General features: G+C 57.9%; 1 protein-coding gene across 2 annotated transcripts in view; it reads left to right on the forward strand.

The window, feature by feature from the left end:
* The window catches only part of MACROD1 (mono-ADP ribosylhydrolase 1), a 176,803-nt gene that overhangs the window by 141,680 nt on the left and 10,105 nt on the right, over positions 1-25,018 (forward strand). For both annotated transcript variants that reach the window (XM_012463122.2, XM_012463121.2), the window contains exon 4: positions 17,340-17,369. In XM_012463122.2, coding sequence (XP_012318545.1) covers positions 17,340-17,369 — 30 coding nt within the window. The remainder of the gene's footprint in view (positions 1-17,339; positions 17,370-25,018) is intronic.

Consider the following 25,018-nt stretch of genomic DNA (forward strand, 5'->3'; position numbering starts at 1 on the left):
GTGGTGTGCACCTGCAATCTCAGCTACTCAGGAGGCTGAGGCAGCAGAATCGCTTGAACCCAGGAGGCAGAGGTTGCAGTGAGCTAAGAACGCACCACTGCACTCCAGCCTGGGTGACAAGAATGAAACTCTGTCTCAAAAAAAAAAAAAAGAAAAGAAAAATAAAAGGCCGGGCGCGGTGGCTCAAGCCTGTAATCCCAGCACTTTGGGAGGCCGAGGTGGGTGGATCACGAGGTCAAGAGATCAAGACCACCCTGGTCAACATGGTGAAACCCCGTCTCTACTAAAAATACAAAAAATTAGCTGGGCATGGTGGTGCATGCCTGTAATCCCAGCTACTCAGGAGGCTGAGGCAGGAGAATTGCCTGAACCCAGGAGGCGGAGGTTGCAGTGAGCCGAGATCGCGCCATTGCACTCCAGACTGGGTAACAAGAGCAAAACTCCGTCTCTAAAAAAAAAAACAAAAATAAAAGAAAGCTCTAGCAGCTTCTCTGATCCAACTTCTAACTCCCGCCATATGCACAACACAGAGGGCTGGGGCTTCTTCCCGTTAAGCACAAGGTCCAGGACTGGGAGGGTGGGCCCTGGCGCAGAGCTTCAGGGAGAGGCAGAGAGTAAGACCTTCAGCCCAGGAGAAAGGTCCCAGAGAAGGTCCCCCAAGGAGCGGGCACAGAAGGGACAAAGCAAGGAAGGGGGAAGTCAGCACCCCTAGGGCTGGTGCTGGGAGCAGGGAGGGGAGTGAGGAAGATCAGTTCACTGGCCCTGGGGAGGCTGCACCGGGACAGGAGCACCCCCTCCAGCCCTGCACCAGTGCCTGCCTCCATCCTTGGCCTCACCCCTACCCTCAGCACGCTCCTGTCCCCAGGCCCTGAAACAGGGGTCTTCCCTGCATGCTCTGCCTCTCCAGTCCTAACCAACTCCTCACCAGCCAGGGCTTGGCCAACCTGTCATCAGAGAGGCCTCCCTAAGCCCCACATCTCCACCCACCTTCCTTTTTTTTTTTATTTTTTAAGATACAGGATCGGCTGGGTACGGTGGCTCACCCCTGTAATCCCAGCACTTTGGGAGGCCGAGATAGGCAGATCACCTGAGGTCAGGAGTTCAAGACCAGCCTGACCAACATGGTGAAACTCCATCTCTACTACAAATACAAAAATTAGCCGGGCATGGTGGTGGGCGCCTGTAATCCCAGCTACTCGGGAGGCTGAGGCAGGGAGATTCACTTCAACCTGGGAGGCGGAGGTTGCAGTGAGCCAAGATCGCACCATTGCACTCCAGCCTGGGTGACAGAGCAAGACTCTGTCTCAAAAAAAAAGAGAATGGTAAGACCTACAATGTAGCACGGGCTGGATTTGAGCTCCTCAGCTCAAGCGACGCTCCCGCCTCAGCCTCCTGAGTAGCTGGAATTCCACGTGCACGCCACCACGCTTAGCTTCTAACCCCACCTTCCCAATTAGGTCACCTTCTTCTGTCTCCTTCCTCCACTTCTGTTTTGTAGCACTTAGCTCATTGATGATTGCTTATAATTTCTTTGTTTTTCTTTTTTTGAGACGGAGTCTTACTCTGTCATCCAGGCTGGAGTGCAGTGGCACAATCTCAGCTCACTGCTACCTCCACCTCCCAGGTTCAAGAGATTCTCCTGTCACAGCCTCCCTAGTAGTTAATTTTTGTATTTTTAGTAGAGATGGGATTTCACCATATTGGTCAGGCCGGTCTTGAACTCCTGAGAGGTGATCCACCCCCCTCAGCCTCCCAAAGTGCTGGGATTACAGGCGTGAGCCACCGCGCCCGACCACTTATGATTTCAGTGACTGTGTTTTTCATCTAGCGGCCAACATGTCCGCGTCTATAAGATCTGGGTGTGGCTGATTTTCTCTCTGGCGGTGTGTTTGCTTCCTGGAGAGTACGTACAATAGTAGTGGGACTTAGAATCACAGGCATCTGTGTCCAGTCATGAGCGTTCTGTTAGTATTCATCTCTCCACCAGACTGCGAGCACCTTGAGGGCACAGCCGGGCCTATTTGGGTTCCTGCATGTTCCCAACCCCTGCTACAGTGCCCGGCATGTGGGGACAGCACGGTCAGGCACTGGTGAATGAGTGCATCAGGCTGACGAAGCCCTTCAAGGCAACAATGACAAGTTGTCCCAAGGACAGCCATGATTCACAAAACTGGGAATTGCCTGGAGATGATGGTTCCTGGGGTTCTGGGGGGCCAGATCACATGCAGCTACTGGGGAGTGGGTAGAGTCTCGGTGTAAGTTTAGGGGGTGAAGGGGACATGACAGGGGAGATCAGGTCTCAGCAGCTGCCCCTGGGTGGTTGGGGAGACAGACTCCAGAGAGGGTGGGAACGCAGGCTTGGGCAGAGGCCAGACTGTCACCCGGCCGGGCAGTGGTTCCACCTGTCAGCCAGTCAGCCCCCAGCCTGAGCAGGACTGAGGCTTTGGTGCCCAGGCTTCTCTCCTGAGCCCCTCCTTCCCTTGGGAGCTTCCTTGCCTCCCCACCAGTGACATCGCCTCCCCTGCCCCCATCCCTTCCAGACACCCAGGGCTGCCTCTCCTGGCTCCCTCCCTTCCCAGCCATCATTCCCAGCAGAGGATATACTTTTTGCAGTGATTTAAACCTTCCTTGACTCCAGCTATCATTCACCTGTTATACACATCCAAGTTGAGGAAGGAGATGTGAACCATGTCCTGAAAGACAGCCCCATGGAGACACCAGCCAGGGCCAGGCCAGGGAGGGCCAGGTGCGAGCAGTTCTTGGGCATGCGTCCAAGAGGGGGCGGGGTCGAGGCCAGCTGTGCAGGGCAGGTTGGGAAGGGTCTCCAGGGGAGAGTCTGGGCTTTCTGGTCGGTGCAGAAGTCTGTGGCAGGTGGAAGCTGATGAGGGCTGGAGCCTGGGACCGTGAGGAAGGGGCTGCCATTGGGAGTGAGAGGTGGGGCCTGATCCAAAGAGAGGGTGGCAGCCCCAAGACATTGGGGAGGCCGGGCGCAGTGGCTCACGCCTGCAGCCCCAGCACTTTGGGAGGCCGAGGCGGGCGGATCACCTGAGGTCAGGAGTTTGAGACCAGCCTGCCCAACATGGCAAAACCTTGTCTCTACTAAAAATACAAAAAATAAGCCGTGCGTGGTGGCGGAAGCCTGTAATCCCAGCTACTCAGGAGGCTGAGGCAGGAGAATCGCTTGAACCCAGGAGGTGGAGGTTGCAGCAAGCTGAGATCACACCACTGCCCTCCAGCCTGAGCAACAAGAGCGAAACTCCATCTCAAAAAAAAAAAAAAAAAAAAAGGCAGGGGGCCTGGTCCCCATGAGTGCCCGAGGTCGGGGATGCAAGAGGTTCTGAGATGGGTGCCTCAGAGACCTCTACTGGGGATCCCCCCACCCCGTCACTGTGCCTCTTCTGCGGCCGCCGGTCCCCACCCCGCTGGGAACTCAGGCAGCTCCCGCCCCTTCCCCTTGGGTTGTCTCTGTCCTCCAACAGACTCCAATATCTTCGGGCAGCTGAGGCCGCTGATGGTGCCTGGGGCAGGCAGGTCGAGGTGGGAGAGTCTGAGGTGGGGTGCCCCGAGCCCAGGTTCCCTCTCCCAGAGTCCTGGGGGCAGAGCTGTGGTCCAGGGCTGGTACTGGATGCAGTCACTCAAAGCCCCTTACCAAACGGGCTCAGGTGCCTCCAGCAGCCAGGCCTGGTAGGTTCTGAGCTAGGCTGGGCACTGGGAGGAGCTGTGGGAGGAGGGGGAAGGGAAAAGGGCCAGCGCCAGCGGCAGGGGGCGGGGCGCGAGGGGGTTGCCAGGCAACCACCACGCTGCCGCCACCGAGGAGGGATTCTTAAAGAGCTGAGCAGAAAGGCTGGGCCGCAAAGGGGCTGAGACTGGGCTTCGCATACCGATGGCTGCCACAGTGACCTCCTCCTGCCTCCCGCTCCCTCCTCCCGCCTCCCACCTCCTCCTCCCTCCACCCTCCTCCCTCCGCCCTCCTCATTCTCCCTCTCCCTCCTCCCTCTGCAGCGTGGAGCCCAAGCTAGGAGGGCAGGAGAACAGAGGGGAGGAGGCATGAGGCCAGGCGGGGCCTGAGGTAGGCAGGCAAGCAGGGACTAGGCTGGGGTCCTCTCATGTCCCCACAGGACAAGGCCTGGGAGGGGTTATAACACACGCAAGGGGCACCGTGGGCTCCAGACCCTCAGCACAGCAGGGAACTAGAAGGCCTCCTCCCCACCCCACCTGGCCCTCCCACGCGACTCTCAGCATTCCCCACTCGGGGGCACCAGTTTTAGAGTCAGACACAGCTGCCTCTTCCCCCTCCCCAGCCCCGCCTCCCGAGAGTCCTGGGCAGCCTCAGCGAGTGAGCTGCCACTGAGTGAGCTGCCACTGGCTGCGCAGAGTGGTGCCCGGCGGGGCGTTCTGGTGTCTCTCTTAGAGTCCCTGTGCAGCAAGTGGTGGCGGCCTTTCCTCTGCCTTTCTCTGTCCGCACTGAGAAGGGAACGTTTCTGGCCTCGGCACGACACTTGGTATTCCAAAAAGCAAAGTGACGATTCAGCTGTGCCATCTTCTTCCAGTTCCTCTCCTTCTCTGGCCTTGGTTTCGCGTCTGCGGTGGGGGAGAGGAACATAGGTCAAGGGCGCCTTGCTGGGGCCCAGGGAGGATCCTCCCCCGGAAAGTGTAGGAAATTGTCTGCCCATCGTTGTGGTTACAAGCAGCTCCTGGAGAAGTGTTAAAAGCTGTCACTGGGGGCAGGGGGAGGCTATGACCCCAGAGGTTAAGACCTGGGCCTCTGGGTAGGCTAGACAGGAATGAGCTCCCTCCCAGTTTGCTGCAGAGTGGTAGAAGGCTGCATGAGCAGGAGGGGAGGAGGGCTAGGGCCACCACTTTGTCTCCACGTACCATGTCGCTTCCATTGACTGGATTGAGCCAGTTATAAGCTGATCCCATCCCTGACCCAGTACCGCCTCCCCTGGTCCCATGGGTTCAGTCATGCCACTTCTCCCAGCCCTCCCTCAACCCATCCTCAGATACCACCATCCGGTAGCCCCTGCCTCCAGGCCCACCCCTTCAACCTGCTCCCCTCCCCAGCTCTAAAGAGAATCTGTCTAGCTAGGCGAGGTGGCTCACGCCTGTAATCCCTGCACTTTGGGAGGCTGAGACAGGCAGATCACCTGAGATCGGGAGTTCGAGACCAGCCTGATCAACATGGAGAAATCCCGCCTCTACTAAAAATACAAAAATTAGCCAGGCGTGGTGGCTCACGCCTGTAATCCCAGCTACTCTCAAGGCTGAGGCAGGAGAATCGCTTGAACCTGAGAGGTGGAGGTTGCAGTGAGCCAGGATTGCACCATTGCACTCCAGCCTGGGCAACAAAAGTGAAACTCTGTCTTAAAAAAAAAAAGGGTCTTTCTAAAGTGCAGGCCCAACCCTGATGTTCCCAGCTCCAGCACCCGCCATGACACCCCATGACTGTGGAAGAAGGATCCAGGGGACCCCCTGGGCCTGGCACCTCCTCTGCCCTCCTCTCAGCCACTTTCCCTTCTACAAAGCCCCTTCCCCGCTGCTCACCCACTGTGACGTCTGTGGCCTAATCATGTCTGTTGAAGGAATGAACAGTCCTGAAAGGGACTCTTAGGTGCCAGGCCATGCCCGCCTTTGAGATCCAGGAACGTACGAAGCAGACGAGGTCGCCTCCCCACAGGCTGCCATGTTGTTAATAAACCAGCAGACACATCAGAGGATGGGGTCATTACGGGCCCGGGGTGTGGGCTCCAAAGGAAATAAAGAGTCTGATAAGAGGAACAGGGGCCAGGCACAGTGAGTGGCTCACGCCTATAATCCCAGCACTTTGGGACGCTAAGGCAGGCAGCTCACCTGAGGTCAGGACTTCGAGACCAGCCTGACCAACACGGAGAAACCCTATCTCTACTAAAAATACAAAATGAGCCAGGCGTGGCGGTGCATGCCTGTAATCCCAGCTACTCAGGAGGCTGAGGCAGGAGAATCGCTTAAACCAGGAAGGTGGAGGTTGTAGTGAGCCAAGATCAAGTCATTGCACTGAGCAACAAGAGCAAAACTCCATCTCAAAAAAAAGAAAAAGAGGAATGGGACAAAAGGCACTTTAACTGGGTGGTCAGGGGCAGCCCCTCAGAGGAGGTGACATTTTCATTGAGTCCTGAAGGATAAGAAGGAGCCCAGTTTGAGAAGAGCTGGAAGAATAATGTGCCTGGCAGAGGGACCTGCATGTGCAAAGACCCTGGGGCATGAAAGAGCCAGACCTATTGAAGGAAGGAAAAGGAGGCCAGGAGATTGTGGGGGAGGGCGTGTGGGATACAGTCATGCCTCCATAGGGGAAGCATGGATTTCATTCTATAATTGGAAGCTATTTGAGGATTTTAAACAGGGAAGTGATGTGATCTAATTTATATTTTTAAATGATCATCTCAACAACCCCTTTGGAGAGCACTTTAGCAATAACTAGTAAAGTTTAGATTCTGCGTACTCTGCAACCCAGCAGCCCACTCCCAAGCATGGACCCAAGAGAAACATTGGTGCATGTGTGCATGTAGCGGATTGGTGCATGGGGCGTGTTTGCATGAGAAAAAACCAGGCACGCTGGACTGTGGGTCCATAGGAGAATGGGTGGCTGGGCGTGGGGTAGTTCCACCATGGAACATTAAACACCAGTGAAAAGGGGCCCATGAAGCCAAGCACAGCGGCTCAGCCTGTAATCCCAGCCCTCAGAGAGGCTGAGACAGGAGGCTCGCTTGAGCCCAGGAGTTCAAGACCAGCCTGGGCTGCATAGGGAGACCCTGTCTCTACAAAAATTTTTTTTCTTTTACCCTGAAGTGGAGTCTTGCTCTGTTGCCCAGAGCTGGAGTTCAATGGCTCAATCTCAGCTCACTGCAACCTCCACCTCCGGGTTCAAGTGAGTCTCCTGCCTCAACCTCCTGAGTAGCTGGGATTACAGGTGTGCATAACAATCCCCAGCTAATTTTTGTATTTTTTTTTTCTTTTTGAGACGCAGTTTCGTTCTTGTTACCCAAGCTGGAGTGCAATGGCGAGATCTTGGCTCACCGCAACCTCCGCCTCCTGAGTTCAGGCAATTCTCCTGCCTCAGCCTCCTGAGTAGCTGAGATTACAGGCATGCACCACCATGCCCAACTAATTTTTTGTATTAGTAGAGATGGGGTTTCACCATGTTTACCAGGATGGTCTTGATCTCTTGACCTCGTGATCCACCCACCTCAGCCTCCCAAAGTGCTGGGATTACAGGCTTGAGCCACCACGCCCGGCCTAATTTTTGTATTTTTTGTAGAAACAGCGTTTCACCTTGTTGGCCAGGCTGGTCTCTAACTCCTGACCTCGTGATCTGCCCACCTTGGTGTCCCAGAGTGCTGGGATTACAGGTGTGAGCCACCGCATCCAGCCCGAAAATTTTTAAATTAGCCGAGTATGGTGGTGTGTGCCTGTAGTCCTAGCTACTTGGGAGGCTGAGGCAGAAGGATCTCTTGAGCCCAGGAGGTCAAGGCTGCAGTGAGCTATGATCCCTCCATTGCACTCACTCCAGTCTGGGCAACAGAGCAAGACCCTGTCTCAAAAAAAAAAAAAAAAAAAAGCCTGGAGGACCCATGAGAGCAGTGTGGGCCTGCCCAGAAAAATCTCACAGGCATGGCAATGAATGGTAACAGCAAACCTGGACCTCCTGTTCATACAAAACTCAGAGACACAGAACCTAAGTCTTACCTTGTTGAGGGGCATGCAGAGTAAACGCCAGAGAAAATACGTGCTAAATCCAGGGTAGCGGATACCTCTTTGGGGAAGGACTTCTGCCGTTCTATGAGGTTGATTTCTTGCATGCAGGAAATGCATGGGAAAGGCTCACCGGTTGCTGGGAGAGGAAGGCAGGGAGGGGCGAGGGGCAGCTGAGGAGCCTCACAGGTAGGCAGCCGCAGCAGCCCGGCCTCCTGGGATGGGGATCTGGGAGTCGGGTGGAGCCCAGGCTGGCCTGGCTGTTCAGAGCTGGTGCTCACTCCTTCCTCCTGGAAACCCCTGCTTTGTTTTCTCCTAAAGTAGCCCCAGCCGGATGCGGTGGCTCACACCTTTAATCCGAGCACTTTGATTTGAGCTCAGGAGTTCGAGACCAGCCTGGCCAACATGGCAAAACCCCACCTCTACTAAAAATACAAAAATCAGCTGGACGTGGTGTCGTGTGCCTGTAATCCCAGCTACACAGGAGGCTGAGGCCTGGGAGAATCGCTTGAACCCAGGAGTGGGAGGTTGCAGTGAGCCCAGATTGCACCACTGCACTCCACCCTGGGCAACAGAGTGAGACTGTCTCCAAAAAAAAAAATTCAAATTAAAGAATAGCCCCTGGTTTTCTCCTTTCAGAAGAAAGCTGAGTCACAGAGAGGCAATGGGCTTTCCGGGGTCACCCAGCAAGCTGGATGCAGAGGAACCCATGACCTTCCTATGGGGCAATTGGGCCTGCCCAGCTGCCCGCTGCTGCCTTCAAGGCCCACCCACTGAGGGGTCCTTGTCCGCCTTAAGGCCCCCCAACCGCTCCCTCATCTCTGATGCCTTCCACCCTCCCACCCGCCAAGGCTCCCTGGATCCCCAGCCCCTCATTCCTCCAAGGATGGAGACTGCCCGGCTGGCTGGGGCCCAAGCCATCTCCTGGTAATTGAGTTTCAGGGATGCTTATGGTTATGCTAATGTGGGATGCTGAGTGCCTGCACCACGACGCCCGGGGGAGGGGAGGCCCAGGCAGCAGCTGGGGGTCCGGAGTGCCTATGATTGCAGCTTAGTCCTGCCGTGGAAGTCAGACCTCCTGATTCAGACCCAGCTCCCCACTTCCCAGCTTCGTGACCTTGGACAAGTCACTCAGCCTCTGTGAACCTCTACTTTCTCATCTGTAAAGTGGGAAAAATAATAGGACCCCCTCAATGGGCTCTTGTGGGGATGGTGAGTTGAAAGAAGCCACTGGAAACACTTGGCCGAATGCGTTGCTGGGAGAACTTGCTTCATAAATGCGTTATCAGCTATTTTTTGTTTTGTTTCAAAATCTGGAAGGTCCTTCAGGGCCACGGGAATGGGGCGAGCCGAATCTGCCGTGAGCAGCTGAGCTGCTTGCTCTCGTGTTGCATGCTCATGGTACTCCATTTGGGGGAATGAACATGAATTTCTTACTTAGCAAAATACCAGCAAGTGAAGGTAGCCGGGGACAGGGCTCGGAGGGTGAGTGTTGAGGGGACCTCCATGTTGCCGGGGCTCAGGGGCCCGCGTGGGGTGAGACTGGCCAGGAGATTGGGTCTCCAGGGTCCCAGGCAGCTGGGCAAAGGCAGAACCCAAGAAACCCAGGCAGGAAGGGGACGAATGGGAGGCCCAGGCCAGTATGGAGGAGGAGACAAGGGGAATCTCATGGGGAGGCCCAGCTGGGTGCCACCCCCAGCAGCTCTGGGCAGCTCCCAAGCTCCTGTCAGAGAAGGTGTGGCGAGCGGCTTAGCCCTGGACCAGTGGCGTTCAAATCCTTCTCCCTGACTTACCAGGGATGCTGGGATCTTCTGCCCCAGGGACCACCCCCCACCCCCCAGGTCTGGGACCCACTGCCTCAGAGAAGTCCTATGAGGCTGTAGGTTTTACATGCATTTTTTTTTTTTTTTGAGATGGAGTCTCACTCTGTCACCGAGACTGGAGTGCAGTGGCACGATGATCTCAGCTCACTGCAACCTCCGCCTCCTGAGTTCAAGCAATTCTCCTGCCTCAGCCTCCTGAGTAGCTGGGACTACAGGTGTGCACCACCATGCCCAGCTAATTTTTTATTTTAGGTAGAGACAGGGTTTCACCATGTTGGCCAGGCTGGTCTTGAACTCCTGACTTCAGGTGATCTGGTCACCTTGGTCTCCCAAACTGCAGGGATTACAGGTGTGAGCCATTGCGCCTGGCCGTTTTATTGGTATTTTTAACTTTGTCATCTATGCCTCACAAGGCCCTCAGTTAAATGACCACCCACCCTACAGATGAGGAAACTGAGACCCCAGGGGGTGGAGCAGCTAACTGAAGATCACAGCTGGGGGTTTCAGGACCAGGGCTGGTGAAGGAAAAGGATGTTCGCTCCTCCCACTGAAGCCTGTGGCCTTGGGCAAGTCATTGCTCTTCTCTGGACCTCAGTTTCCCCATCTGTAAGTGGGGCAGGAGGATGTGTGTGTGCCTGTGAAGATGATGGTCAAAGATCCATGTGGAGGCCAGGCGCGGTGGCTCACACCTGTAATCCCAGCACTTTGGTAGGCCAAGGTGGGCGGGTCACTTGAGGTCAGGAGTTGGAGACCAGCCTGGCCAACATGGTGAAACCCTGTTTGTATTAAAAATAGAAAAATTAGCCCAGCGTGGTAGCACATGCCTGTAGTCCCAGCTACGTGGAAGGCTAAGGCAGGAGAATCTCTTGAACCTGGGAGGCAGAGGTTCCAGTGAGCTGAGATCGCACCACTGCACTCCAGACTAGCAACAGAGCAAGACTCTGTCTCAAAAAAAAAAAAAAAACGCTAGATGCAGTGGTTCATGCCTGTAATCGCGGCACTTTGGGAGGCCAAGGCAGGGCGGATCACCTGAGGTCAGTAGTTCAAGACCAGCCTGACCAACATGGAGACCCCATCTCTACTAAAAATACAAAATTAGCTGGGCATGGTGGTGCATGCCTGAAATCCCAGCTACTTGGGAGGCCGAGACAGGAGAATCACTTGAACCCGGGAGGTGGAGGTTGCAGTGAACTGAGATTGCGCCATTGTACTCCAGCCTGGGCAACAAAGCAAAACTGTCTCAAAAAAAAAAAAAAAAAAAGTCCATGTGGAAGCTTGCTGGAAATGTACTCCCACAAATGGGAGCTCTCACCCTCCAGTGAGGCCCCTCTGGCCCCCCCAGGGTGGGAAATGTCCAGGAAGCCCCCCACCTTCCACCTGGGCCACCCCACCTCGGAGGACAGTGACCTTGGCCTGGGGGGACAGAGCTTGTCAAACAAGCAGCTGCTCTCACAGCTTGAGATGTCTTTGAAGTCTCTTATTTTATCTTCAAAATCCAACACATTTCACATTTTCTTCCATCTGCGGGGTGTTTCTAATCTGAAACATGTTTTAAACGACTCGCCCTCAAGTCACACGGATACTCACCGCTGGCCTGTGGGAAGTGGGGTATCGACTTTCCAAGAAAAACCTGCTCCCTGGAGCCCCCTGTGGGGCTGGGCCTCCCAGCTGGTCAGATGGTGGGACAGTTGGCAGTCTCGGAGCCCCTCGGAGGTGCCAGGCTCTGTGCTGGTGGCGGGATCTGGCAGGGAGGTGAGGAGGCTACTGGGGCACGCACTTTATGAGAGCACCAAGGAGGTCTGCGATCCCCAGGGGAGGTCTGAGAGGTGTCCTGGACGCAGGGGTCACCCTGCAGTAGCCAGGAGGCCCCTCCTGCCGCCACCTGCACCCCTAGTCCCTTCCCTGTGCAACTGGCTCATCCCCACTCTGTCTAAAGCCCCCTAGTAGCTCCCTTTTCTCATTAAGGCTCTCAAGGCCCGCAGGGGCTGCTCCTGCCTGACCCCCGATTCTGTCCTTCTCTGCTCCTCACTCACCCCTGCCTGGCTGAGCTGCTCACCCCAGCTCTGGGGTTCAGCAGGCCCTGCCCACCCCTCCCCTCCCCTTCCCTGCCTGCCCCCACCCTCCCCTCCCTTGCATTTCTTGCTCGGCCTCTGGCACTCACAGGAATTCTTAAGCAAGTTGATTTTTGTGCTGTCTTTCTTGCCAATCTCCTGGCCAGATGACGCACCATGTGCCAGCAGGACTGTGCCCATCCATGTCCCAGCGCCTGGCACACAGTGGGACTGGCTGCACGTTTGTCAGAGGACAGAAGGCTGAGATCGGGCTCATAAGGGGGAGGGGAGAACGCAGGCCAGGCCAGGACGCTGGGTGACTTAGGGGAGCAGCCCCCAGCCTCCCACTCCTGGCTGGGGCCCCTCCAAGCAGGTGAGACCAGGGTGAGGCGCAGAGCAGCGGGCACGGGGAGTGGAGGCAGGCTTGGGGGACATGCATGGGGCCGTGCCTGCCTCAAAGTCACCGCTGTGCCTGCTTGCCCGGCCTCCCTCTGGGCCAGGAACCTGCTCAGCGCTTTCCTCGGGTCACTGCGTCTCCTCTGGCTCCCTGGCCCTGCACCGCGCCCCTGCCGCCCTCGGCAGTCCCTCTCCCTTGGCTGGAGGAAGTCGTCCCTGTCGGGGAGCCTGCTGTGACCTTGGAGCAGCCCCTGTTGCCTCCACAGCTCCCAGCCCTGGTCCTGCCTCCCAAGAGCCCCCGGCCTCGGTCCCGGGTGGGCTCTTCTGCAAGGCCCATGGTAGAAAGCTGAAGCTTGGGAGTCAGACAGGCAGACCCGGCTCAAATTCAGCCAAGTGACTCTGGGCACCATCTGTAATGTCTATGGGCTCCTTTAGGAACTCATTCATGGGCACCTGCTGTGAGCCAGGCGCTGTGCTGAGAGCTGGGGAAGAACTGTGGGAGAGACACCCGAGGGCAGGAATGGGGGTATCAAGATAGGCAGCTGGTGGCCGGGCGCCGTGATGCGCGCCTGTAGCCCTAGCACTTTGGGAGACCAAGGCAGGTGGATCACCTGAGCTCAGGAGTTCAAGACCAGCCTGGCCAACATGATAAAACCCTGTCCTTAAAAATACAAAATATTAGCCAGGCATGGTGGCACTCACCTAGAGTCCCAGCTACTCAGGAGGCTGAAGTGGGAGAATCGCTTGAACCCGGGAGGCGGAGGTTGCAGTGGACCAAGATGGAACCACAGCACTCCAGCCTGAGCAACAGAGTGAGAATTTGTTTCCAAAAAAAACATAGGCACCTGCGAGGGGAGGATTCTGGAGGCAGTGACAGTGATTCACGGCCCCCCAGGAGAGCATCGCCGGGGCCACCAGACCCCCAGGAGGTGGGGGATGATGAGGGTCTCCTCCAGGCAGAGGTACTGTGGCAGAATCTGTGCAAAGGCCCTGGGGCTGGAGGGCAGGGGGCAAGTTTGAGGACCATGTGTACAGCAGAGGGAGAGGTGGAGGGGAGGGCATGGTGGATGGGGCTTGGGGGTCTGCAAGGGGCCAGTCTGTATCCTAAAGCAAAGAGGATTTCTCATTTCTCACTAGGACTCCCAAGGCCCCCAGGGCTTCCCGCTGGGAGGGTTTTCACAGGGCAACTGGTGTGAAAGAGGAGATTTGACCTCCTCTCCAAACATACGCTGTGAGAGGATCACTCTCCACGGCTCAGCGTCCTCATCTGTAAAACGGGTTTGTGATCGAGGCTTCCAAACAGGGAAAGGATGAAATGAGCTGTGCATGCACTGAGCCTCCCCAGCCTGGGCCCAGGCATGCCGCCATTTTGGTCCCTTTCCTCCATAAAAAGATCTTAAATTATATTTTATAACTTGGTTAGCATCAAGACAAATTTATTAATATTATATCTGTCCAGGAGCGGTGGCTCACACATGTAATCCCAGCACTTTGGGAGGCCGAGGCGGGCGGGACCAGGCCACCTCTGCCTGCAGTGGGGGCAACAGGCGACCCCAGGAGCAGCCACAGACCAGGAGCCGCACCCCCATCTGGAGCCCCAGCAAGCTGTGCCCCCGCCAAGCTCCCAGGGCCAGGCTTGGGGCCCCCACTCAGCCACACACAGCGTTCAGAGACCCCTGTTTGCTGGGAGCAGGTCTGGGTCCCTTGGGTGGGGCTGGGTCACAAGCCCCAGCTTGGACCGGAAGTCCAGCGCCCATCCCCCACCTCACGCGGCCATGGCCTGCCTGCAGCCCCCAAATCTCGAAAGAACAACCCTTTGAGATCGGTGTGTTTGCAGTCAAGGAAAAGGGCTGTGACAGCCAGTGCTCCTGGGCCCAGGTCCATCTCCCCCAGTCCCTGGTTACTCGGTGAGCCTCAGTTTCCCCCTCTGGAAACTGGGTTGATGACCCATTGGATAAGGACCAGAGCCTCCCAGCAAACTGAGGGGGGCATGGGGTGCAGTAGAGCGGGAACTTGGAGGCTCAAGCTGGTAGCTAGGGACTGGCTGAGGTGAAAAGGGTCGGACACAGGCCAAGATTTTGGGGTGCACAGAGGCCTGGGGAGCAGGGAGACCCAGGAGGCCCTGCCCTGGGCTGGGTGAGCTGGTGGCCACACCTGGAAGGCTGCCTGTCGGCGTCGGCTGGCACAGCCACCCTTGGTGGTTCTCCCCAAGCCTCCAGGCCGTTCCCCTGGACAGCCCAGCTGTCGGGCCTTGGAGGCAGCTTTATGGGACCACCATGTGGATGGGTGTCGGGACCTAGGGGAGAGGGCCAAAACAGGGACCCAGGGAAAAGAGGAGCTGAGGAACAGGGTCCCAGCCACCAGGTTGGCCACCTGCCCCCTGGAGCCCCCACCCATGGGACACCAGGTATGGCAGGCTGGAGAAGGGGGCACAGCAGACTGACTTCGCAGGGCACCCACTGGGCGTGGGTCAGGCCCGGGACCAGGTCCTCTGTGCAGCCGAGTCTGAGCCCCAACACTGGCCGCCCTCTCCCACCTGTGGCCAATCACACCTCCTGGCCTCCCCCAGCTCCACCCAGCGAAGGCTTCCCTCTGCCCCCACCCACCTCCCTCCTCAAGCTCTGGCTGGTGGGCATCGGGTCAGTTCACCTACTCACCTTGCCGGGGCAAGGCCACACACACTGGAGTTTGGGGGTGCCAGGTGGGCAGGGGATGGCATCACCTTCCCACAGGGGCCTGCAGAGCGGCAGGCCAGCACCCTCCCCTGCCACCCCCTCGTGGCTCACTGCCAGCCTATTTGGCACAGTGCCGTCTCTGAGCAGGAGCCAGCTCATTTGTGGCCGGTGTTAATTAAGAGAGAGAGGTGATGGGGGGAGGTGGGGAGGGGCCAAGGAGGGCAGCTGCCGACAGGCACCAGGACTGCCCAGGCCGAGGGGCCTGGAGCTGGACCGTGACCTGAGATGCCCCCTCCTCCCTCACTGGCTCTGGGGCGGCACTGCCCAGACACCCGGCCCTCACCTCTACAGCCGGACCTGCTGGGTGGGGAGTGGGTGGAGCTTGCATCTGGGGCCTGTGGGGTGTTCTGCCTGGTTTCGAGAAGGCAGGCCCCACCCCTGGCCAGGGGAAAGCGGTCCCTCTCACCATACCTCAGGCAGTCTCCCTAGGGGTCAGCTGGCTTTGTGGCTTGGCTTTGGAGTCAGACCCTGTCCCAATTTTGCTACTATCACTCCATGACTCAAGCTCCCTGAGCCTCAGTCTCCTCCTCTGTAAAATGGGAACCATTGCACCTCCCTTGTGGCTTTGTTATAATAAATGGGCCCATCTGTGCCCAGCATCCAGCCTATACCTAGCAAATAGTCTTTGGTCAGCAGAAATGTACATTCATGGCTGGGCGCCGTGGCTCACACCTGTAATGCCAGCACTTTGGGAGGCCATGGCAGGCAGACCATTTGAGATCAGGAATTCGAGACCAGCCTGACCAACATGGTGAAACCCTGTCCCTACCACAAATACAAAAACTTAGCTGGCTCTGGTGGTGAGCACCTATAATCCCAGCTACTTGGGAGGCTGATGTGGGAGAATCGCTTGAACCTGGGAGGCGGAGGTTGTAGTGAGCCAAGATCACGCCAGTGCACTCCAGCCTGGGCGACAGAGCCAGACTCCATCTCAAAAAAAACAAAAAGAAATGTGCATTCGCGGGCACAGGCCCTACCCAGAGTCACTGGGGGGCCTGCCCCGGGCCGGCCTGGGCACCCCATCGTGGTCCGGCTCCCTGCTCTCCCTCCGGCTCCGGTTCATGCTCCCACTGCCTCCTGGCACCGCTCAGCTCACCTCCCCCTCACTTCCCAAGGCCCCCACCCCTGCTCTGGGAGAGCCCAGCCGCTCCTCGCCTCTCCATCTTAATTAGCTGCTTGTATTAATCTCGCAAGTAACGTGGCAACTTGCAGCCCTGGGTTTTCAGGCTGTGGAATTAATTATTCCCCAAGCGAAGAGCTGTCAGCTGTGGGAGACCAGCCACTCGGAGCCGCCGACACCACTTAGCTGCGTCCACGCCGTCCTCACGGCGTCCGGGGCCTGCAGCCTGGCCGGCCCAGCTCGGCTCTGTGCCCCCCACCACCACCTTCCTACAGAAAGGACTGCGACGGGCTGGGCAGGTGGGGTGGGGGGCAGAGCTGTGTGCGGAGCTGAAGGCCCTGCCTGGGAGCCAGGACTCCCGGGCAGAGGGGCAGGCGCAGCTGGCCTCCCACCTGGGCAGCATCTGGGCCTGGGTGGCACCTGCCTGGCCTCGCCCGCCGCTTTCCCTGATGAGCTCTGGCGGTTTCCACAGATGAAGACTGTCGGCGGGAGCTGCAGCCCACGTTAGGGGCAGCGCCGGCCTGCACGGCCCTGGCATTCCCGCAGAGGGGGGCTGCCAGCCTCACTTTGCCCCTGTGTCAGCTGCATGGTGGCGGGGGGTCACCACCGGGCAGACTGAGAGGGACAGGGCTCTGCAGGAAAGTGGCAGCCACACAGCTGTCAGTCCAGCTCTGCCTGGCAGCGCCACCCCTAGTCCAAGGAGGGGGCGGGGACCCAGGCCTTCCTGCAGCGGGGCCCAGACTGAGGATCCCTCTCCATTGGCCTTCACACCAGCTGGCAAGGTGGGGCTGTTCTCCCACATCGGGAAACTGAGGCATGAGGCCACGTGGCCCCAGTCACCTGCTGTTGGTCTGGCTTTGGTTCCAGTGGTGGTGCTCCAGGCCCCTTACCTGGCTCGCCTTGTCCCTCTCGTGGCTAGGTGCCCCCGCCCATGCCCATGCCCATGCCCACAGCCCCAGTGAGGGTCCTTGTTCTCAGCCCTCCCGCCCCGGCCCTGGGTGGTGCTTAGCCGGGTTGCAAAGGTGCAGTTTGCTTCCTAGTGGCTTCAAGGCTGTGTCCTGCCGGAAGCTGTGAGCCCCGGGGACAGGGACCTGTGCCATCCTCCCCACCTCTCTGTACCAGGCCTGGTGCTGACCAGCCTCAGGAGACACTGTGGGCGAAAGAGTGAAGGAATGAAAGGGCCGTGGTGCAGGCCGTCTGCCTCTCTGGACCCACCATGCTTTTGCGTCTGGATGAGCGGGCAGGAGGCCCTAGTAACTCTCTTGTGTCCCCACCCCTGCCACCCTACAAACCCCAAGCCCATGAGGAACCTCCTCCCTCTGCCCATCATCTACCACTGCCCCAGAGGACTGGGAAGACCCTGTGCCCTGAGGCTGAAGACCCAGCTGGCAGCCCACTCCCATCTCGACCTCACCCTCCCCTCAAGACTGATACTCCCACCCCAGCCCCTTCCCCACTAATCAGCCTTTGTCTCTCTCTCTTGCAGCCAACAGCTCCCTGCTCGGAGGCGGTGGCGGTGAGTGGACCTTCTGTCTTGGTGGGAGTGCGGGTGGGGGTGGCATCTCCCCTGCCCCTCAACCTCGGTGCCCAGATCACTGCCATCCACATTCCCCACTGTCCTCACAGGGCGTCTCCCTCCCCCAGAGCTAGAGACCTGGATGGCAGGCCTGCCACCCTCACCACCAGGCACCCCGGGCCAGCTCCCGCCCCTCTGAATGCAAACCTCCTGCTGTGTAACTGGGTGGGGGCCGAAAGTGTGGTGGGAAAAGCCCAGCCCTGCCCTTGATCCCCCTGTGATCTTGGGTAGCTCTGTCCCTCTTGGCCTCAGTTTCCCCACCTGTGAGGGCAAAATGATAATCTCTGCCCTGCCCTTGGACCTCGGGCTCTGCAGCCAGGACAGGTCTTGGAAAGGCAGGGAGAGAGCCGCCAGCTCTCAGTCCTGGGATATCGCTGTGTTCGCCCTGGTTAGCAACCCCCGCGGTGCAGGGGTTCCGGCAGGGCCAGGCGGGCAGGAGGTCGGAGGTCAAGGTGGACCCGGCCACCAGGGATACAGGCCCAGGTCACAGGTACCAAGTGGGGGTGTGTGTCCCTCTCCCCCCAGCGCCTGCCTCCATGGCCAGCCCACCCTGGGCAGACCACCCCAGCCCCTCAGCCCAGCGCCTCAGCCCCCCAGCTGGCCGGGCTGCCCACTGTCTGCACAGGCAGCAGAATGATTGGTGAGCCAGGGGCCAGGGGTTAATGCGCCGTCGGATAAATCCCGGGGGCCGTGTTTACAGCAGCGGTGGCGGGGCCCAGGCCAGGTTTTAAAAGGGGGAAAAATAAAAGGGGCATGAAGGTCAGGAATAAATTAGAGCAGCGTTAAGAGCTGTCGGTGGCCAGCCAGGACGCAGGGTGGGGTCTGTTTGTGGCTGAGATGTTTTCCCTTCTCCCCTTTCTCCTCTAGCTGTCCCCATGGAGGTCACAGCTCCCTGGAGGCCTCATAGAATGAGGGGCTTTGCCGGGGACTGTCGGCCTGAGGACAGGCCACCTAAGACCGTCTTCCGAAACCTGTCCTTTTGGAGGACACTTTGCAAACCCAACCCCTGCATGTCCCACCCACAGCACCCCGTCCTTCCTCCGTTCCTTTATCACCCCTATGTGCTGGGCCCTGAGCTGGGTGCCAGGACAGGTACTCCCGGGCACAGATGGGCCCTGGTCCCTGTCCCCTGAGCTCACAGTGCAGATGAGGGCACCACCATGACACAGGGTGAGCTGTGGTTCGGGTGTGGGAGTGGGAGTGGGGGTGGCACCATAGAAGCTTGGTGAGGAGTGCTTGCCCCCACTTGGAGACATCAGGGAGGCTTCTAGAAGGAGGTCGCACCTCCACTGCAATCCAAGGGATGGGTAGGTATGAGCCCGGTGAAGACTGCTGGGAAGGGTGTCCCGGGCAGAGGGAACAGCATGGCAAAGGCCTGGAAGCGGAGGAGAGGGAGGGGAATTTAGGGAGGTTCCGACTTGGGGAATGACTGGAGTCCGGCCAAGAGATGGGGAGACGGGAGATGGCCGGCGAGACGGGAGATGGCCCAGGAGCCCAGAGAACTCGTGAGGAGCGAGATCTTTAGCCATTCAGTTCAGGAAGACAAAGGTCACACAGGGGTGGGCCTCTCAACCCCACATCAGCTCATCGAGTCTCTTCTGCCTACGACCCTGCCTGGGCTCTCATCTCACTCAAGGCCTAGGCCAAGGTCCTTTCCATGGTCTGTCAGGTCCCAGCCACCTCTCACAGTCACCTCACACTGCCACCCTCCCCCTCGGCTCCAGCCACCCCAGGCTCCCCGGACAGGCCCTGTGCACTCCTGCCTCTGGGCCTCTGCGCTGCAGTTCCTTCTGCCTGAGGTACTCCTGCTCCAGATGTCCACTCGGCTGCTCCCTGCACTACCACAAGCCTTCACTTGAATGCCATCTCTTGGGGGCCCGCCCTGGCCCCTAGCTGAAATTGCAGCTGCCTCCCCTGCCCCATGCTGGCACTCCCCCGGCCCCCACCCTGCTCCGGTTTTCATTTTTCTGAGCACCTATCTCCTTCTAATGTGCGATATAATTTACTTACATATTGTATTCCTTGTCTTCTGTCCCCCGAAAATGAAAGACTGCATCTCTTGCACCCAGAACTGGGGCTGGCACTTATAATAAGTGCTCAATAAATGTTTGTAATCCCAGCCTGTAACCATAGCACTTGGGGAGGCCGAGGCAGGAGGATTGCTTGAGCCCAGGAATTTAAGACCAACTTGGCGAACATAGTAAGACCCCATCTCTACAAACAAAAAAAAATTAGCTAGGTGTGGCAGCACATGCGCCTGTAGTTCCAGCTTGGGAGGCTGAGGTGGGAGGATCACTTGAGCCCAGGAGGTTAAGGCTGCAGTGAGCTGTGACTGTGCCACTGCACTTCAGCCTGGGTGACAGAGTTAGACTCTGTCTCAAAAAACAAACAAGGGACCGGGCGCGGTGGCTCACGCCTGTAATCTCAGCACTTTGGGAGGCCGAGGCAGGCAGATCACCTGAGGTCAGAAGTTCATGACCAGCCTGGCCAACATGGCGAAACCCTGTCTCTACTAAAAATATGAAAATTAGCCAGGCATGGTGGCGCATGCCTGTAAATCCCAGCTACTCTGGAGGCTGAGGCAGGAGAATCGCTTGAACCTGGTAGGTGGAGTCTGCAGTGAGCTGAGATCACATCACCACAGAGCAAGACCCTGTCTCAAAAATGACAAAAGTTGATTGAATGAATGAATTACAGGTAAAGGTAGGGATGACCCCACGCATTAAGCAAAGGACTTTCCCACGGGCAGCAGGGGAAACCACAGACGTTTTGGCACATCCAGGACTGGCTCACAGATGGCCTGTGACCTCACTCTGGGAAGTGGAGGGGCCCTGCCCTGGCCACTCAGGGTCATGGTCATTCTGGTTCCCCTGCCAGCATTTAGGGGTGAGGAGCGGCTGGCACAGGCATCTTGCACAACCTGACTGATACAGAGATGGACAGGGCGGGTGCCCAGAGGAAGTGGGCCTGGAGTCCAGCCTTTTAACACAGGCTGAGATTTATGGAGCCGCCGCCAGCGCTTGCTGGGACTGTCACTCTGCTAATGTGATGGGAACAGTGGAGGTGGCAGGGAGGGGGCTGTGTTAGGGACGAGCCTGGGGCTGGAATGGAGCCCAGCCTGGGCCCCGGAGGTGCTCTGCCCTCCCCTGTACCCTTACTCCTCTGCCATCCTTTGAGTCCACCCAGCCCTAATCCCCTACCTGCCCAAGTTAGACCCCCCTCTGCCCAGACACACCCGTCTTCCTGTGATGTCCCTTGATGTCATTCCTACAGGGGTTCAGCTTCTACCCACTCCCCTCCCATGACCACCCACCCATGTTCCAGCAAGCACAAGGGCCTTCTTGCCTGCCCTGGCCATGCTGCCCGGCACCCTGACGTGCCCCCTGCTCCATGTCTTTGTACAGCCCTGGTCCCCACTTATGTTTTGTGTTTGTTCTTCATTGCCTTCCTCCCCACTGGAATGGACTCTCCCTGAGGGCAGGGTTCTGGGAGATTCTGAGCCTCTGGAAGAGCTTCCTGCTCTGCAGTAAATAATTAACGTCTGCAGTGCGCTGAGTGGCACCCTCTATGTGTCTGCCCTAAACTGAGAGCTGAGGACACAAACCAACATGCCAGGCAACATGCTAGCCAACACCCCATCCAACACCCCAACCAACATGCCCATCAACATGCCAGCCAACATCCCAACCAACCCCCTAGCCAACATGCCAACACCCCAAACAACATGCCAGCCAACACCCAAACACACCACCCAACACCCCAACACCCAGTCATCACCCCAACCAACACCCCAGCCAACACCCCAATAAGACAGCCAGTACCTCAACACCCAGCCAACACCCCAAACAACACCCCAGCCAACACCCCAACATACCAACATGACAGCCAACACCCCAGCCAACACTTCAATACCCCAACAAATATGACAGCTAACACCCCAAACAATACCCCAGCCAACACCTCAACACCCCAGCCATCACCCCAACCAATACCCCAACCAACACCCAGCCATCACCCCAACACCCCAGCCAACACCCCAAGACAGCCAACACCCAAACAACACCCCAACATGCCAGTCAACATGTCAACTAGTACCCCAACACCCCAGCCAACACCCCAAACATGCCAGCCAACACCCAACCAGCCAACACCCAACCAACACCCAGCCATCACCCCAACACCCTAGCCAACACCCCAACCAACATGACAGCTAACACCCCAAACACACCAGCCAACACCCCAACATACCAACATGACAGCCAATACCCCAGCCAACACCTCAACACCCCAACAAACATGACAGCCAACACCCCAAACAACACCCCAGCCAACACCTCAACACCCCAGCCAACACCCCAGCCAACATCCAGCCATCACCCCAACCAGCACCCCAGCCAACACCCCAACCAAGACAGCCAACACCTCAACACCCAGCAAACACCCCAAACAACACCCCAACCAACATGCCAGTCAACATGTCAACTAGTACCCCAACACCCCAGCCAACACCCCAAACATGCCAGCCAACACCCAACCAGACAACACCCCAACACCCAGCCATCACCCCAGCCAACATCCCAGCCAACACCCCACCAACATGATAGCTAAGACCCCAAACACCCCAGCCAACACCCCAACATGCCAACATGACAGCCAACACCTCCACCCTAGCCAACACCCAAACCAACACCCCAACATGACAGCCAACACCTCAGCCAACACCTCAACACCCCAGCCAACACCCCAACCGACATGCCAGCTAACACCCCAGCCAACACCCCAGCCAACACACCAACAATGGCTGACACCCCAGTCAACACTCAACACCCCAACCAATACCCTGGCCAACACCCCAACCAACCAACATTCCAATCAACATGCCAGCCAACACTCTAAGCAATACCTCAACCAACATCCCAGCCAACACTCCAAGCAATACACAAGCCAACACTCCAACGCCCCAGCCATCACCCCAACCAACATCCCAGCCAACACCCCAACCAACACCCCAGCCATCACCCCAACCAACATCCCAGCCAACACCCCAACCAACGCCCCAGCCAACACCCCAACCAATGCCCCAGCCAACACCCCAGCCAATACCCCAACCAACGGCCCAGCCAACACCCCAACCAACGCCCCAGCCAACACCCCAACCAACGCCCCAGCCAACACCCCAACCAACATCCCAGCCAACGCCCCAACCAATGCCCCAACACCCCAGCCAACACCCCAGTCAACACCCCAACACCCCAGCCAACACCCCAAGCAATGCCCCAGCCAACACCCCAACCAATGCCCCAACCAACACCCCAGCCAATACCCCAACCAATGCCCCAGCCAACACCCCAACACCCCAGCCAACACCCCAACCAACGCCCCAGCCAACACCCCAGCCAACACCCCAACCAATGCCCCAGCCAACACCCCAGCCAACACCCCAACACCCCAGCCAACACCCCAACCAATGCCTCAGTCAACACCCTGGCCAATACCCCAACCAACAAACACCCCAATCAACATGCCAGCTAACACCCCAACCAACACTCCAGCCAATACCCTGCCCAACTTCCTAGAGTGTGTGGTGGCAGGAGTTCTGCCAGGAGGGGCTGGCACAGCTGGGACTCAGAAGCCGGGGCTTGGGCTGGCCTGCAGGGCTTTGGGGCCTAAACCCACTGTTTTTATGGCAGATGTGTGTTGATTTGGAGCAGGAGAGGCTGGAGTCTGGGGAGCAGGGAAGGGAGTCTCCCAGGCACCCCCAATACAGTGAGAGCCCCCAGGGGTTACTAGGCTAAAGGGACTTAACCTGTGGCTCAAGAGTTCTGATTTGAAAAAAAAAAAAAAAAACAAAGAGGGCACCTGCCTCACTCTGGGCCCAGACTCACCCACCAGGCCCTGAGGCCAAACTAGATGGTGCTGGCAATGCAGTCAGTCCCGGGCAAGTCCCCGAACTCCCCATTCCTTCCTGGGGCACACTCTGAGTTGGGGGAGCTATGCCAAATGCTGGGACTCAGGACTTGGCTCTGCCTTCAGGGAGACCCGGTTTGGTAGGAGGCTTCCCAGCAGAGGGAGCATTTGACTTGGGTCCTGAAGTCTGAGTAGGAGTTCTACAGGTAGAGCAGGATGGAGGCCCCCCAGGGAGAGGACCTGTGTCTGCTTCAGAGAGGCTTGATGGCTTGGGCAGCCACCAACCTCCCCCACAGACCCTTTGGCCTGGTGTCTGCCAGGCCCCCTCCTCTCTCCCACCTCCCTCCTGGAAAGCTTTTACTGGCTCAATAAAAACATTTTTTAAAACACTCTCCTATTGTATGGTAAGAAGGGAGGCAGGTCCTAAATCAGGATGGGAATCGAGGGGCCCTGACGCGTGTCTCTCCTGTTTATTAGGACTGAAATGTTTACTCGGCGATAAGGAGCCGGCTTTCTCAGGGAGATTTGTGCGCTCTTTTTCAATTACCCCTCGTCTTTCTCTGCCACTTTTGCACTAAAGGGATAATAAATGTATCGGAGCGTTTCAATTATTCATCTAAATCATGACTGCGCCTGCCATGGCCAAGCTTTAGTGACAGATTAATTCAGGGCCGCCTTCCTCTGCCTGCGTGGCCGCCATCTCTACTCTGGCCTGGCCAGCGCCCCAAAGGGTCAGCTCCTGGGGTGGGCGGGAGAGGGTCAGGCAGGTCCCTGGCAGGTGGGCAGGGTGCGGATGGAACCCCATCCCCACCCTCTGCCCTGGGCCTTCCTGAGGTCAGCGACCCCACCCAAACTGCAGGGTCCACCTCGTGTGGGTGCAGCTGCCCCTGCCCCCAGTGCCTTTCACCCTGAGCACCCCTGCACCCTGTGCGCACAGGGCAAGCCCGTGAGAGAGAGAGAGAGAGAGAGAGAGAGAGAGAGTGTGTGTGTGTGTGTGTGTGTGTGTGTGTGTGTGTGTGTGTCCTGTACATGCTGGCCCAGCTGCTTCCTGTCCAAGAGAAGCGCTGGGCTTCCCTCGCTGGGCTTCCCTCACTCTCTTCCTGGGCACTGGGCCTTTGCACATGCTGCACCTGGCCTGAGTGCCCCTCTGCCCTCCTGCCGCAACCCGCCTGCCTAGTTTCGCCTTCCCATGTCAGAGCACCCCCTCCACTCTGCTCTGTTTAGTGAAGCCTGCCATGTGGACAACCTTCCCAGTCCTGTGCCAATCCTAGGCGCCTGTGTGTAGGGGGGTGCACCTCTCGCCTCTCCCCAGGCCCCCACCATGGATTCCCTGGCCTGCTCAGAAGCTGCTACCCAGAAGCTGCTCAGAAGCTCCTCACACACATTCTGGGGCCCTGGGGGCCAGCCGAGCACCCTCCCCCAACCCTGCCTCTCTCCCTTGGGTATATCCCTTACCACCTCCCTCTCTCCCTTGTTTTCTCCGTTTCTCCCTCTACCCTCTGCCTCTCTCTGGCTCCCTCTTCCTTCTCCTGTCATTCCTCTCTCGCTCTGGCGCTCTCTGTTCCAGGCCCAGGAGGATTTGCTCCCGCCTCTAAGTATTCAGCCCTTGCTTCCTGCCCCGCTGGCAAGCGCTCCACGCCCTGCTCCGGCGCTATCTCCCATCGCCTTGCTGCTGCTAATCT

This window comes from Aotus nancymaae, unplaced genomic scaffold (genome assembly GCF_030222135.1).
Source record: "Aotus nancymaae isolate 86718 unplaced genomic scaffold, 86718_ANA_hifiasm-v0.15.2.pri h1tg000059l, whole genome shotgun sequence".
Taxonomy (NCBI): Eukaryota; Metazoa; Chordata; class Mammalia; order Primates; family Aotidae; genus Aotus; species Aotus nancymaae.